Below are 16012 nucleotides of genomic sequence, written 5' to 3'. Positions count from 1 at the left end.
CCCTAAGTCCAGGTGAGTCTGGAGGGGTTAAATGGCGAGACAGCAAGAATCTAGAAGGTCAGGCCTAAAGTCTTCCCTCAATGACTTCTAGAAAAACCGGGCCATAGTAGCATAGCCACTGGCTGTGCACAAGGCAGAAGAAAGATACTGAAGGTGCCGAGCAGGCCCTTGACTCTTCAGACTGAAACAGGCTCAGGAACCAGCCAAGAGCTGCTAGGATACCCGAGATCACACGGTGTGCGTGGAAGCCAGACAGGATTTATTAGCATCTGCAAAAGCTTGAGAAGGTACCACACAGTAGCTTTGATTTTACAGCATGGATTTACGGGAGGGAGGGGAGCAGTGTACAATGTCTTCAGCAACGAGGGGAAACGTAAGTTTCACATTCTTAAAAAAGGTCATGGATGACACCTGCACTTGGCCTTAAAATAAAAGAGAATTAAAGCACGGGAATCCAGCAGAGACCAGCTTGATTTACAGTTAGCATCAGTCTTAATCTAACGTTACCGTTATAAGAAACTGCAAGAAGACCATTAGAAAAATAGAACCTCAAACAAGCAAAAAAATATATATACAATTTACATAATGAAAAACCACACATAACTTTTAATAATGGCTCCATGTTCAGTAGAAGGAAAAAAAATTGTCCTGGAGAAACCACAACTATTCAGGTTTGATAATAAACCAACCCTCATCGGTATCATGACCCTTTGTGATCCTTTACCCTTCGAAGCTGCAAGGCACAAACGAAGCAGGAAATATCTTAAATACATATATATATATATATTATAACTTCTCAAATGGGAAAATAAGTCCCAAACTCAAAAAGCTTGGCAAGGAACACAAAAGTAACCCTTGTCAATAATTAGTCCATATATGTCTTCCTAAACCTTGCTTCCTGGCCCCGCTGGGCATGCCAGCACCCTGAGAATATGTCTGGATATGATCTTCCATCTCCCCCGGGCGTTTTAGCCAGCCATTCAGACATGTAACAGAATGGTCCAGGAGGGCCCCCCCTTGGTCACTATGTCCCCAAACCATCGGCCACACCATATTCCCCAGCTCAAATGGAGCAGTGGGTACAGAAAGACTGGATTCGAGTGAGGGAGGTAAAACCCAGTTGGTAAAATTTTTTTGCCTTTAAAAAAATAAAAATCCATCACAACCAAGTTGGCCTCAGAAGTGTGGCAAGTTGGACAGCTTGCTCTCCTCCAAGGAGCCTTATGTACAATCTTCTCATTACGATAGCAAACATAAGGTTCAAACTACGTAAAATAAGTGTACATAACATACATTCAACTCCAAATTTTAATTCCGTAACAGTTCCCATGTATCATGTATTCTCCGGCCAGAGACTCCCTTCACTAGGAGCTCAGCCAGATGTGGACTCAAACTTCCTTCTCCCACCACCAACACCTCAAGGGATGGGCACCCAGGTACTTCGATCCCCACTAAGATTCCTTAGTGCTTGGATGCTAACCGAACAGTTGGCTTTGAGTAAAAAGATTTAAGTATCTGTGGGGACATAAGGCATTCAAGTCAGAAAGGATGGGCCCTGGTGAGAGCCAGGCATGAATATTTGCATTGTAGGTAGGTACACAGACCAGCAGTGCCCGTGACTTTGCCGACAGGTATGGGTGGGCCTGCGGGGCATGTCTGCACTTATCCTAGGAACCCAGTTTCTCACACTGCTGCTTCCAAGCTTCATCCTGTGTTAGATGAGTTCCTCGTTAGAGGGGACTGTAAACGCTAGCCAATTCAGGTCTGCCTGGGGGAAGGGGTAGGTACAAACATATTCACGAATTTCCCAACACTATGCACGAAAAGCAGCAGGCAGTAGACAGGGCGGAGTGGATTACATATTCCCTTGGTGAGCTCACACCGGCTGAGCCAAATGTGCAGGAGGGAGTGTATCCAACCCTTGACCACTAAGGGCAGGTGGAGAAGCCTAAAGTCCCCCACAGTCCTTTAGTCACTTCTGGCCACCAAGACATGGTGTCCAAACCAGCTCATCAGCTCAGGGGACTGGATGGCTGTCGGATGGAGGTATGAGATGATGCCACTGTAACCCAGCTGTGAGCACCCGAGAACAGGATAGGCCCAGCAATCTTCCAGAGAAATGTCCTGGACAGGACTCGACTTTTTCTTTGTTTGCAACGTAAACCCACAACGGCCTGGCTGTAGGGTGCGGGCAGGGATGGGGTATGGGCATGGGTGCATATCATTCTTCCACACATATACAGAGGGCCCTGTGTCTCCATAAAAAACATCCCCCTCCTCCATCAGAGAGACATCTTGTACCCCACTTCTAAGCAGAGTTCCTTGGGTACCGGCTTCTTTATGAGCTTAGACCCAGAGACAGGAAGGGCACAAACTTATGGAAAAATGGGTCTTTCCAATGTGAATACTCTAGGTGGGGATATGTTTCTAGAATGTCGAAGTCCCAACTAGGTAGGAAATACTGGCCAAGCCGGGCAACAGAGTGGGACCTTTCCGTGGGTAGGGGGCTAAGAGACGGATACCACCTGGTTTTGAGGGATTGTCGTCAGCGTGTTTTGTTTTTTGTTTTTGGCTTGCGCATTTTTCTTTCAGGAGAAAGGAACTGTAGTGTGACAAGAAGTGTAGGGGAGGCGCCCTCCAGGGACCGCTCTGTGTGCCGAGGCGCCCTCCAGGGACCGCTCTGTGTGCCGAGGCTCCCTCCAGGGACCGCTCTGTGTGCCGAGGCTCCCTCCAGGGACCGCTCTGTGTGCCGAGGCTCCCTCCAGGGACCGCTCTGTGTGCCGAGGCTCCCTCCGGGGACCGCTCTGTGTGCCGAGGCTCCCTCCAGGGACCGCTCTGTGTGCCGAGGCTCCCTCCAGGGACCGCTAGGCTCCCTCCAGGGACCGCTCTGTGTGCCGAGGCGCCCTCCAGGGACCGCTAGGCTCCCTCCAGGGACCGCTCTGTGTGCCGAGGCGCCCTCCAGGGACCGCTCTGTGTGCCGAGGCTCCCTCCAGGGACCGCTCTGTGTGCCGAGGCTCCCTCCAGGGACCGCTCTGTGTGCCGAGGCTCCCTCCAGGGACCGCTCTGTGTGCCGAGGCTCCTGGGCTTCCCTCCCAAAACAGCTCCCCTGGCAACCACCCACTCTTGGGAAAAGCACACTGGCCAATCAACTTACTATGCAAGCCACCCTTGAGCATCTTTTTCTGACGAAGAAGCGGGTACAGGATACTGCCCACAACTGGGGCCAGTGTGTGCTTCTGTGTCACACAGTGAGACATGGAGGGCAGATCTGCCACCATTAGTAAGGTCCTCAGGAGAGATGGTGGCGGATCGAATCCCTCACCACACCTTCCTGTTTGGTATGTAACAGGCTGCAGGCTGAAATGTCATTGTAAACACGCGGTTACACTGCTTTAGACAGGAAGGTTTCACTCAGAAAGCAGTGACAGGTAAGCAGGAGTGGTGGCTTACACCTCTAATCTTAGCATCAGGAGCCTGAGGCAGAGGCTAGCCTGGGCTACAATACTTAAGTCTAGGCCAGCTACAGAGTGAAACCTTATCCCCAAAAGGAAACTAAAAGAAAGAAACTAAGGTTAAAAAAATTTCTCCCGATACCTCACTGGGCACTCTCTTCATCTTTGTTTATGTAGAAAAATAACAAGGGAAAAAAAAAAATCAGACAGATACTAAACAGGCCCTAAGAAGACAACAGATAATCAAGACCTGAACAAAATAAGTTAATATTTATCAAAAATATTTTACAGCACCAATCTACATAAATTTAAATACCTATCTTTGGAAACTCAACCTTTAGGGTCTTACAATACTCCCTTTGAAATATTCTCAGACAGCCTGTGAGGCAAAGCACCCGGAAGGTGGCCAGGGCCTGGATTGGCCGCCCAGCTGCCCTCCCTACTTTTCTGGAGTCCTGGGGACAGAAGCTGAGGCCCTGCATATGCTAGGCAAGTGCTATACCTATGGCCTGCAGCAAGTGGACTGCATGCTATCCTGTGTTTCCAAGAACCTTTTAGAGCACCGGGAAGACATCGGTATACCCAGTCTGTTTCCACCAAACTCGTTTCAAAGGCCAGATAGGTAGGAAAGAAAGCTAGGCTTCAAAAACATCATTTACATTAGTATAAGACACTGGCCTTCCCCACTTCAACATGGGGTGGGGGACTGGCTCTGAATGGCTCTGAAATGAGAATCCCCCGCATTTTCGCCATCCTTGGTTTGTCTACACAGAGTCCCTGATGCCCCACCCAGAGAGCTGAGGGTGTGGGGGAGGGGAAATGCAGGCATACACAGGAAGCATAAGGTCCAGGCCTGGGTGGAAATCTCACCACCAGCAGGCAAAGCTACCACAGCGCTTGAAAGACAGAGAATACAAGAAGAATACCAATGTCATGTGCAGACCACATGCCTTGAGCCACAAGCTGATGGCACTTGGCAATTATCTGGCTGTTTTCCAAGTTAACATTAAGCCCCAACTTAATCTGGCGGGGTGAGTCACTGCCCTCCTTCGATGTAAGAGGCCACACGGATCACGTCAGTGGCCAGAAAAAGCGTCACAACCCCACATTGAGCTACCACCTGTCTGAAGAACCTTAAGCGACCTGAGAGCCTGACTCAATCCTGCTAAGACCTCATGTTCCAGTAACTCCGGACAGTGAGGACAGATGCCAAGAGCCAGCCAGGAACTGAACTAGAGAATGTCCCCTAGTCCTTGCAGGCAGAGCCAGCCTTCCCACCTTGACACCACTGATCCCTCTAGGGGGTCTTCTGCCTTCTGTGCTTAAGATGAACGGCCTTTACCATTCTGGGGTCTGTCACCTGTCAGAGGCTGGGAAAAGATGTGTAGACTGAGGCTCCGACCTATCACTCCAGCCTGGAAGCAGTTAAAATGAGAGTCAGTTCCTTCTCTTTAGGTACTCGGCAGTTGATTGGCCGTTGGGCAGCATTGCTGGGGACATGCCATCTCATAGTGTTAGTCTTGGATCTTGTGGTGGGTAGGCTGTCCTGACTGGGCTGACAGAGAGACGCTCTAAGGATTGGGAGTGTGCACATGAACAATACCAGCGTGGTCCCGGGGAGGGAGGCCTGCTTTCCAAGGAAGAGAAGGGGGCCTTGCTTCTGCTGAGGGCTGCAGCAGCAAAGAGTGCCCAGCTGGCAGGGAGGAAGGTTGCTTTCTTTGTTCATGGGGATATGAGACCAAGGAGCTGTCGGGAAGTGACCAGGACCTCGGGAGCTGGCTGCAGGGCTGTCTGGCCGGGTTATGTCAGCTGTGGCTGAGGCTGCAGTCCAGCTCACAGCACCTTTGGTGACACCGGGGATGTGGACGGATCCTACGGCATGGGTGGAGGGAGTGTGAGGTCCCAGGCCTCTAGGGGCACCCCTCAACCGCTGCCACCTTGGGGGGTGGGGCTTCGCGTCATTTGCACTGGTTCAAGTTGCTGTCAGGAGTCCTTGCTGGGCCAGCAGCCAGGTTCGCCTCCTCGCTGTGCCACAGCCCATAACCGAAGTAGATGCTGAAGCCTACGGATAGAGAGGGAGCAGAGTTGAGAAGAAAGCAGGCAGGGCTGTCAGACCCACACTGGCATAGGAGCCACAGGGGGCTGCCCAAGTAGACCTGTAGAGGCAACACAGGGCCCCAGGAGTGAGGTCAGTCACAGTGTCCTGCTTGCACAGTGGCAAAACTAGGTAGGTGGTTACACATTGGCCTTCCTGAGTAGCAGGATGTTGGACTGTTGTCTGCCACTAGGTGGCCTCAGAGTACCAGAGAGACACTGTTCCTTTCCAGGATGGGACTTCTAGCAGGTACTCTGCCTAGACTGGCCCATGGGCTCTGTTTTTTCCAAGACTGGAGACAGCAGTCAACAGGAAATGTAGCGAGCACAGGATGCACTGATCCAGCCCCCAGGGCTCCCCACATCGGTGGCGACTGTGAATGACCCACAAGGGACTGTGAGCAGCCACCTGAGGTGCAACCGACAAAGGAATGCTGTCCCGAAGGGCTCAGCTGCCTGGAGTCCAGGAAAGGACATCACACTCTACAACCCAGGCACCTCCACCACCGAGAAATGGGTAGCAAACGAGGTCCCCTTTCCCGGTCCATACAAAGAAAAGGTGCAAGTGCTTGCTACTCATGAGCTTTCAGGGTCCCAGGACACACATCAAGGCTAGTCCTTCGTCGTGTCCTCCCCCTCCACCCCCAACCCCGCCATCAGCACCACAACCCAGGCACTAAAAGAAAAGGACTGAAACCAGCGCCTACAGCCAGTCCTAAGGTTAGATGCCTGGGGTGGAGGAATGGGGGCAGGGCCACACACCATCAGCCCTAAGGCTAGGCCAACACCCCAGCAGGCAACCAACCCCAAACAAGATATTTGCCATCCTATCAGGAGCCTCCCGCTTGACAACACGCCCCACCACACACTGCCCTGCTCGCAGAGGTACTCTGTACGAGGTACTCATAGAGAGGGACTGTAAGAGCCTAGAGTCTGTACAGACCAAGAGGTGCAACCTAGACTTTCTGTCTGGAGTAACTGGGGCTTTAGGAGTAACGAGCCCTCATACCTCATGCTTTTTAAACTTCAAGATCAAGCCTGGTGAGATTACTTTCTTGGGAAACAGCCTATTAAAAGTATCTGAAAGGGGAAGGTGGCCCCACAAACATACCAGGAGTTCAATGTTGTTTTAGAGCCAGGCCACTGACTACCTATGTGTCTTTGTGTTGGCCAAGGAGAAAGGAGGCAGGTTCTGCAACACGAACTCTCCAGCTAAGAAGCAGGAGGGAAAGTGAGCAAGCCTACACAGTGGACTCCAAGAGAAGTTGGGATACCGAATGTGTGTCACTCAGCAAAACCCACGACCTCGCGTACCTAGCAGCATCCACACTGCGAACCGGACCCAGGTGCCCTGATCCAGCTGCATCATGAGATAGACGTTCACGAAGATGCTCAAGACGGGAAGTATGGGGACAAAGGGTACCTGCAGAGACACGAGGCAGTATCAGATGAGAGGGGGCAAACTCAACAGCGTGCTCCAAACAGAACTGCCCCACACATTACTTGTAAGAGCCTAGAAGAGGGACATCCATTTTATCCCCAAGGTTAGACTGTTATTGTTATCTGAAAACTGTAGCTGCTTTAGTCACGTCCAGTGCCAAGGAATGCCATGACATCAGGATGTTTAATGCGAGGCCCTTGGAGACGAGGTGTGTGCCCCACTGAGGACCGGGAGGCAGAGGGGCTCCTGTTTCTAGAGACATGCCCTGACTTAGCAAGGCATTTTGTACTCCGAGGGTCCCCAAGCTTAAATTCCCAGGACTGGTCAGTCACAAGGGCCCAGCTTTCCGGCAGAAAATGCCTATGACCCATCAGTACATCCTCTACAGACCTGCTCACCTTAAATGAGAGCTTGGTTTTGCTCTCAGGCTGTCTCCAGATGATGCCTGTCACGAGCATGCAGAGGAGGACTGACCCTGTCATCACAAAGACTGCCCAAAGCGTCCCTTCAGCCAGGGCCTCTCTCGCAAGCACGGCCACAATGCACACAATGACGATAAGAACGGCTGAGAGAGAAAAAGAAGAGTGGGAAAGAACCCCCATATAAACCATAGATCTCCCCAAATCTTTCAAAAGGAGCCTGCATCCGGGTCATGAGTTAAATGTGAATGAGAAGTTGGTGTCAGTCAGGCGGTGGTGGCGCACACCTTTAATCCCAGCACTTGGAAGGCAGAGGTAGGCGGATCTCTGTGAGTTCGAGACCAGCCTGGTCTACAAGAGTTAGTTCCAGGACAGGAACCAAAACCACAGAGAAACCCTGTCTCGAAAAAAAAAAAAAAAGTTGGTGTCAGCCATCTTTTCCACCGTCTTCCCCAGCCCAAACCTGCTCTCATCCCTGTGGACCAGAAGCCACATGACACCAAGACAAACCTCAAACTCGTTCCCAGGAAAAGGGGAGCTCTTACCTAGGAGACTGGCTGAAACATTCACAATTAGCCCTGAGAATTTGGATGGCTCCATATTCTTGGGTGAGAGGACGGTTTTCAGAGAAAACTTCTCGGCTACTGGTAAAAAGCCCGTCTGCGAGTCACTGGCACTGACCTCATTCTGGTCTACTTGATCTAACTCATCGGTGGTTCTGGCCATCTGGTATACCAGGTTAGGTTGTTCTGGTTGGTACCTGTAAAGACATGCCCACATCACGACTGTTGTTATCTGCTTTTGTTTCCATTCCCAGCCCCATATGGAGGCTCAGCACCTCCTCAAGCACCAGCACACATGGCGTGAACAGATGTATGCAGGCAAAATACTCATACACATAAAATAGTAAAAGTAAATCTAAATAAAATTGCAGGTAGAAATTCTGGTCTATAGAGCCAGTTCTAGGACAACCAGGACTACAACAGAGAAACCTCTTAAAAAGCCAAAATGGAAAAGAAAAGACACACATGCCCGGTGTGGTGGTGCACGCTTTTAATCCCAGTACTCAGGAGGCAGAGGCAGGTGTATTCTCTGTAAGTTGGAGGCCAGCCTGGTCTACAGAGTGCGTTCCAGGCTGCCAATGCTGTTACACAGAGAAACCCACACACACGTCAGTTTAAGTTCTCAATGAGCCTTCAAAGATAAGTGCCTGGGGCATGGGCTATAAATGGGTAGAGAACGGTGCAGTCTCTAGCAATACGAGAACAAAGGACAGATCAAGTCCTTCCACTTTGGGTCAATACTCAATCTTGGTGTTCCACTCTGGGTGTAATAATGGGGGGACCACTGAAAAGCAGTCCAATGAAATGCCCAGAGAGGTTCTCTTGATCAAGGAAGTAGCAGTGGCCCTTGGATATGACAATGTTTAGGGCCCTTCTCGCCAAACCATTGTCCAGAGCTCAAAGTGAGGACAAAGATAAGAAGCGGTAACGCGGGGATTCCACTTGCTACAGGAAACTGGAGAATCGCTGACCACAGGCTGAAGGATGGACAAAGCTGCATGACCTAACTAGACGAAGCTATTCTAAATCCTGGAGTAACCGCAGAGCCAGGTAAGAACTAAGACGGTGGCAAGACTTCCAAGACGCGAGCTACCTGGAGATGAGACGTGTTTACACAAGGGCGGGTCCTCACCTCAACCAGACAGGCTCTCGCCAGCTTTTAGAAGCAGGGTACCTTGTGAACTGCTTTGCGGGTAATCCGTTCCAAGTACCAGAAGAACATGCAGCAAGACAGCTAACTGTTCTTCCCATAGACTCAGCTATGCCTGGTGATTTGGCCAATTAAGGAAGTGGGTGGAGCTCAGGGAACACATTAGTGTGGAGCCCCTAGAACTGAATTAGGGGTCCATGAACTTGTCTGAGCTGAGCCTGCCAAGTCACTAGTAGGGACCAGTTTAAGTTTTATGGAAATTGGGTGCTGGAAGAAAATGAAGCCATTTGCCTTTTAAGGAGAAACGCCTTAAGAGAAGGGAACTCTGGTTGAGTGATAATATTTGTGAACACATGTTCTCATGACATGCCACCTCTGGCTGTCCTTAGAGCAGATCCCTGTTCCTCCACGTCCAAGCAAGGATGGAGCTGAGGCCTATGCTCTGGGAAGCTCTGGGTGGGTGAGACACCGTGGATCCAAGCTCTTGTAGCTCTAAAGCCAATTTAAAGCTACTGCCCTCAAAAGATAACCAATTAGAATCCAGTGTCCCTGAAAGTTACACCACACCACGTTATGGGACAAAAGCATCATACTGACCTGGTTTCATAGGCCTGAGATTCTGCTGATGTAATCTGGGGCTAAAGCCCCGGGATCATCTATGCCAGCAATTGGGCCAAACCAAAGTCATTGCCCTAAGCCTTCTAAATTTCGGATCCCAGACTCAGAACAATGCTGGCGCTGTGGACTTGTCTTTAACCTTCCAGCATTTAGCCACAGAAATAGAGGATGTGATAGGAGGGACCGGCTTATGTGTGGGAAGGGGGCGGGGCACACGGATGAGATGAAACGAGACACATGGGGACGGGGGCTGACCACGTTGCACTTTTTACTCAGTAGCCTCCAATTAAGCTAATATAGCCTGAATATTACACCTTATAAACTCATACACCATTTGTCAGAAATGTTAAAACAGCCATAATGGGGCTAAGATTTGTCATGGAAGCCAAGAGAGCCATACCTACCTTAAGACCAGCACACAGGCTGCCACCAGAGAATAGGCCAGGAGAGTGCCAATGGACATGAGGTCTACCAGGTCCTTTAATTCAAAGAGGAAGGCCATCACAGCTGGGGAGAAGACAGAATCAGAGTTGTGAGTGGCCCTCGGCCCACATTATAGTTAGGACTACCCCTCACCTGTAATCTGGGGTACACCCAGCCCCACCCTCACTCAGCCTGACCATGAGAGAAACATTGCTCAGTTGAAGACAAGCTCAAATTGAAAAGGTTCTCAAGAAATAGAAATAATTAACATTAACATTTGCATAGAGTACTTTCTTCCTCCTCCTCCTCCACCTCCTCCATCTGGATAATCTTCCTAGTCAACCCAACACTACAGATGAATACTGTACGTTAGCAAGTTCAGCTAAGAGTTTATAGCTACTGGATGGAAAACCCAGAATCTGCATCAGATTCTTATTCTCTCTCTCTCTCTCTCTCTCTCTCTCTCTCTCTCTCTCTCTCTCTCTCTCTCTCTCCAGGGTCTCTCTGTGTTAAAAGCCCTAGATGTCCTGGAACTAGCTCTGTAGCTCATATGTCTCCCTTCCATCTGGGCATCTACCCTCCATCATCTTCTACCCACTCATCTTTCCTTCCTCCATCCATCCACACTCTATTTCCACATGCACCTATCTATCCTACCATAGCCACCAACCACCCATACCTCCTCCATCCACCATTCACCCAGCCAGCCAGCACTGCTGAAGAGTTCTAGGGACCCAGCCTTGAAGAGGGCAGACCATGGTGTCTGGCCTGCTAGCGTATCATCCAAAGACACATGTATCAGGAGATAATGGGGATGGGAGGTCCCAGAAGCTCCTACCCTAGGCAGGTAAGGAAGGAAGGAAAACATTCATCCTCACATGTGAAGAGTTCCCTAAATGGTACTATTCCTGACACCAAACCAACCTTGCCACCCTGTCACCCAACGTTGGCCTTTAGAAGAACTGAACATACATGCTGGGAAGTCTGGGTCCATGGTACAGCACTAGCCCTAGCTCAGTCTCCAGTGGCATGATAAACATGTGTTTATTTAAAAGTTCCCTGTGTGTCTATTAATGTCAATGAATAATGCCAATGTTCCCATTTAAACAATAATTTGGCAGGATCTACTTTGGGATATTTTCAAGTCACACACAAATCAATACAAATTAAAGCAGACCACGACACTATCAATTTCCCATAAACATCTCTGTTTATGAAGTCCCACCAGATCAATGCAAGCCAAACAAATTTAAGTTGACGATGAATACTAAGATCAGAGAGTAGTGGAGGCCATCCATACAATCAGAACACCTTCTGCCCGTGCATGCCGCACCCGCCTCCATTCTCGGTCACAGAGAAGCCCAAACTGCTACCGTGTGAGGTGATTTTAGAATACCAAATATGAATCTCACCAGAGGTGGGGAAATGAACAAATACTCGGCTTGACAAGTGTGTGCACTTTAAAGTCACCTGAAAGGTCATAGTGGACGTCCTTTTGGGAGTACAGCAAGGAAACCGTATCAAATTATGTGGGAACTGAACAAATTACTCAGTCACTTGAGTCTGCAGGTCATACTGTGACCTGGTGCCCAGAACCTGACTACTATAATTACATACAGAAATATTGGTAAAAAATTTTGTTTTCCTTTTTAAATATAATAATAGTCATAAAACTAAAATGCTTTACTAAGGTATACATACTAATAAAACTAGTAAATCATTTGTTCATTTGAGATGACAATTTAATCAATTGCCAGTCAGGTGGTAGTGTCGCATGCCTTTAATCCCAGTGCTCAAAAGGCAGAAACAGGAGGCTCTCTGTGAGATCGAGGCCAACCCGCTCAAAACAGTGAGCTCCAGGACAGCCAAGGCTACAGAGAGAAACCCTGTCCTGAAAATCCACAGATGACAGATGGAGATAGACAGTCACTGGTCTTACTAGTTGCCATTTGACACGACACTAAGATACAACTTGTGTGGTACCACGAGTCCCGATTAATTAAAGAAGACCCTGATGCTGGTCGTGTTCTGTAAGAAACTCCTTCTGGCATGGATACAAACAGGAATCAGGAGCAGCTCTGCCTTCCTGGTTGTGACTCTGGGTCACCACTTCTCGAGCTGAACAGTGGGCTCTAACCTCAGTCATGAATGGAAAAATAACAGACTGCCGGACGCACGGCAGTGTGCACGCGGGCTTCCTTCAGGTCCCCCAATATTGTCCAAAGGTCCTTTAGTTTACAGAGTTCATCTATCACAGCTACACTCCTGGGATGAACACGATTGCAAAGAAAACTTCCTCTGCTCTGGCTCTATCGTTATTTGAGGGCAAACAGCAAATCCCTACATATGCTCCCTGGGAAAAAGATGGTACAAGCTTTAAAAAAATGACTGTTCAGGGCATTCATGCTCCAGTGAATCTATAAGCTAAGATGCATGGACACTAGACTTGCTGGAGCTTACCCATGAGTCCTGCAAAAGGCCAGCCTACCAAATGCTACACAAGGAAACACTCAATAGGCAGGGAAGACGGGTGTCTTTGAAAGGATAGTCGTATGTGTGTGAGCTCTGCCTATAGAGATCACAGCAAAAGTTAAACTCTAAGAATAATTCTATCCCATTCTCTGGAAACCTGCCTTCTTTGTCTTTTATCAAACATACGATTATCTAGGACTAGAGAGCTGGCTCAGCAGTTAAAAGCATTGGCGGCTCTTGTAGAGGACCCGAGCTGAGTTCCCAGCAAACACATGTTGGCTCACAACCATTCTGGGGGACGTGATGTCCTCTCTGGCTTCCATGGGCACCAGTCACACACTGGGTGCACACATGTACAGACAAAACACCTATACACATAAAATAAATCTAAAAAAAAAAAAATTTTTTTAAGGGAGTTATCTTTTAGTGAGCTCCGTTCTGAGTATAAAAAGCTGTAGTTTCGAAAGCGCTAATGGATGAGTGGCAGTTTTCACAGTTCATGCGCACGAGTCGACTTCTAGGTGCCACCCTAAGAATTCTGACTTAGCTGCTTAAACAGCAGAATGGGAAATGCGTCCCAATGTTTACCAGCAATGGCGCCGGAGGTCAGTGTAGCAATCACTGGTGTCTTGGTCCTCTCGTTGACTCTGGCCAAATATTTAAACAGTAATCCATCCTCAGCCATAGCGTAGATAACTCGGGGCATGGGAAACATGGAGCCTAGGAGACTGGGTGAGAAAAAGGCAAAACACGCGAGTGAAAATACGGCACTGGCCAAAGAGGCATCGGAAGACCCAGGCGTGACCACCACCAAGGAGAGGTATCTGCCGGCACCAAGACCCACTCCCTCCATAATCTTGTTACCCAAGGCTCTGGGACTCAGCGCCTCACAGAACTCACACTGTAGGTGTAAGAGCAATGAAAAGAATGGGAGCACCTAACATAAGGGAGTGTGCAATCCAGGAGCAACATCCACGAGGGAGCGCTTGCACTGACACCTTCAATCACTCCCGGCTGAGGCCAATCATTAGCAAGCAGTTCCTGTTTACACAAGCTGGCGGGGAAGCACTGCATGCGAGCGTGGCTGCTGCGTGTTGCAGTTGGGGGTTACTGCCTCATCAAAAGGCACCCACTCTTTACTTAAAGGAGCTTCTGCCTTACAGCCAAACTAGAAGCAAAAATGCAGCCATTGAAAAGGGGGCCTGGTTCAGAGGTCAAAGTCGGGAGCAGGAAGCCATTTCCTTGCCAAGCTTCATGCAAAGTTGGCCCCAGTTCTTTGCAAAAGTACGGTGGCTTCCCCTTACCGAGTTTCACTTTCTGTAGTCAACGACAGTATGAATATTAGATGGAAAATTCCAGAAATATGCAATTGATAGTTTTACCTGTTTTAAAGGTCACTACAAAATAATGCTTCTATTATACCTTTAGCTACTGGTGTCAATCTCACTGTGCCAAATTTATGTAGGGTTTGGAATGATCTATTGTTTCAGGAATCCATTAGAGTGTAGCTCCCCGTAGATAAAGGAGAACACCTGTATTAATAACCCAAAAAACTTATAACAGCAAAATGCATAAGCCATACCATTGGTATTGGAGTGCTGTGGCTGATACACAATGAGCCGTACCATTGGCGTTGGGGTGCTGGGGTTCGTACACACAAGCCACACCACTGGCATTGGGGTGCTGAGGCTCGTACACACAAGCTACACCACTGGCATTGGGGTGCTGGGGCTCGTACACACAAGCTACACCACTGGCGTTGGGGTGCTGGGGTTCGCATACACAAACCACACCATTGGCGTTGGGGTGCTGGGGTTCGTACACACAAGCCACACCACTGGCATTGGGATGCTGGGGTTCGTACACACAAGCCACACCACTGGCTGTGCTGGGGTTGGCGGCACTCAGAAAGCTGCTCTCACCTGGCAGACAGTGCGCAAAGGGAGCCGACGGCCACTGCGTACTTAGCCCCTTCCCAGCCACTGTACTTGAAGGCACCAGGCAGTGGGCTGTCGGTGTCCAGGCAGCAGTAAGGCATCATGAGCGTGAGGGCTGCGGACACCCCGAAGTAAGCTACGAAGCAAATGAGGAGCGACGCCACGATGCCCACGGGAATGGCCTTCTGGGGGTTCTTGACTTCTTCGCCTGGAAGCGGCAGATGTCAGTTGGTGGGGAAACCAGAGCAAGAGGCGTCGCATCCTCTACATGATCACACTAAAGCACATGCCCCACAGGGCTCAGCCTGCCCTTCCTGTGACAGAGCAGGGCCCTGGGTAACGCCCGCCACATAACCACAGCCCGAGAGGGTGTTCCTGACCTCTCTATCACAGGTCAGCTAAGGGAGAGGCTCGTTTCCTTTGGCTCAGAGAAGCTGAGAGGCTCGAGGGAGCCTGACCTAGTCCATCTGCCAGGACGTTGTTATTACAATGGCCTGGGCGTGCAGATATGAAATCAGGCTGCAGCCACACTGTCATTGTCCCGCGCTAACGACACAGCCCTGCTGACGTCAATGATGTAATTTCCTGTCGGGCCCTGCTCCTAGGGGATGTCGGAAGGCAGCAGAGAGAGTAAGAAGAGATCAGCAGGAAACGCAGACCTACACAGTTACTCCTGTGGGACCAGAGCAGCGAGTGGAGTGTGCCAACAGGAAAGGAATTACTGGCGGTGGTTGCAAAGGAGCAGGGCCCCATGGGAGGGACTCCACATACCTGTGGTGGCAATGCAGTCGAAGCCCACGAAGGCATAGAAGCATGTCGCTGCCCCTGACAGGACGCCAGAGAATCCAAAGGGCATGAACCCTCCCTCTCCATGTTTCACGTTTGTGTCACTATGGGGAAAAGAAAGAAAAAAAAACCGCAAAGATTAGAACACCTGCTGCACAGCTTCATTTGGGGGACAGCGCTGCTCTGGAAAAAAAAAAACAACACAGTGCTTAAACCTCCAGTCCCCCCAATGAGGGCGCTCAGAGGATAGCAGGCCTCTCCTCTCCACGGCCCAGAGCCCCAATGGCACACACTATTAACCCTTCCAGAAACATTTTCTACGTAGAGATTTTGATAGGGAGAGGCGGAAGTCTGATGGGACACGGGCAAATTTTGACGCTGTGTATGAGCTCTTCCCGGTCTTCTCCCCCAGGAAACCATCGGCTGGGAACACTACTCTGACCCAGGCCCCGTATGCACCAGGAGCTTAAGTCTAAAACCAGACCTTTCTAAACAAAATAAGGTTTTACACAGGCAACTGATTTTCAGTCAATCGCCCCATTCTTTGAGCACCCGTATCAATGGGGGGAAATTACTGCAGATAAAGTGTGGGTGTTTGCTCTGACAAATATGGCTTAAGGGTCCGCCATGTGAGGGGGTCTGGGAGGAAGATGTGGG

The 16012-nt window shown here is 49.7% G+C and overlaps 1 protein-coding gene across 2 annotated transcripts in view; it reads right to left on the bottom strand.

Moving 5' to 3' along the window:
• Positions 1–247: 247 nt before the first annotated feature.
• Slc7a1 (solute carrier family 7 member 1) overlaps positions 248–16012 on the bottom strand; it is a 71000-nt gene continuing 55235 nt past the window's right edge. For both annotated transcript variants that reach the window (XM_057764341.1, XM_057764342.1), the window contains exons 6-13: positions 15341–15459; positions 14555–14777; positions 13221–13360; positions 10142–10244; positions 7952–8166; positions 7386–7552; positions 6861–6969; positions 248–5514 (exon numbers count right to left, since the gene is read on the bottom strand). In XM_057764341.1, coding sequence (XP_057620324.1) covers positions 5411–5514; positions 6861–6969; positions 7386–7552; positions 7952–8166; positions 10142–10244; positions 13221–13360; positions 14555–14777; positions 15341–15459 — 1180 coding nt within the window. In that variant the 3' untranslated portion in view covers positions 248–5410. The remainder of the gene's footprint in view (positions 5515–6860; positions 6970–7385; positions 7553–7951; positions 8167–10141; positions 10245–13220; positions 13361–14554; positions 14778–15340; positions 15460–16012) is intronic.

This window comes from Chionomys nivalis, chromosome 3 (genome assembly GCF_950005125.1).
Source record: "Chionomys nivalis chromosome 3, mChiNiv1.1, whole genome shotgun sequence".
Classification (NCBI taxonomy): Eukaryota; Metazoa; Chordata; class Mammalia; order Rodentia; family Cricetidae; genus Chionomys; species Chionomys nivalis.
The sequence above is the reverse complement of the archived record's forward strand: the minus strand, read 5'-3'. Positions and strand labels throughout refer to the sequence as shown.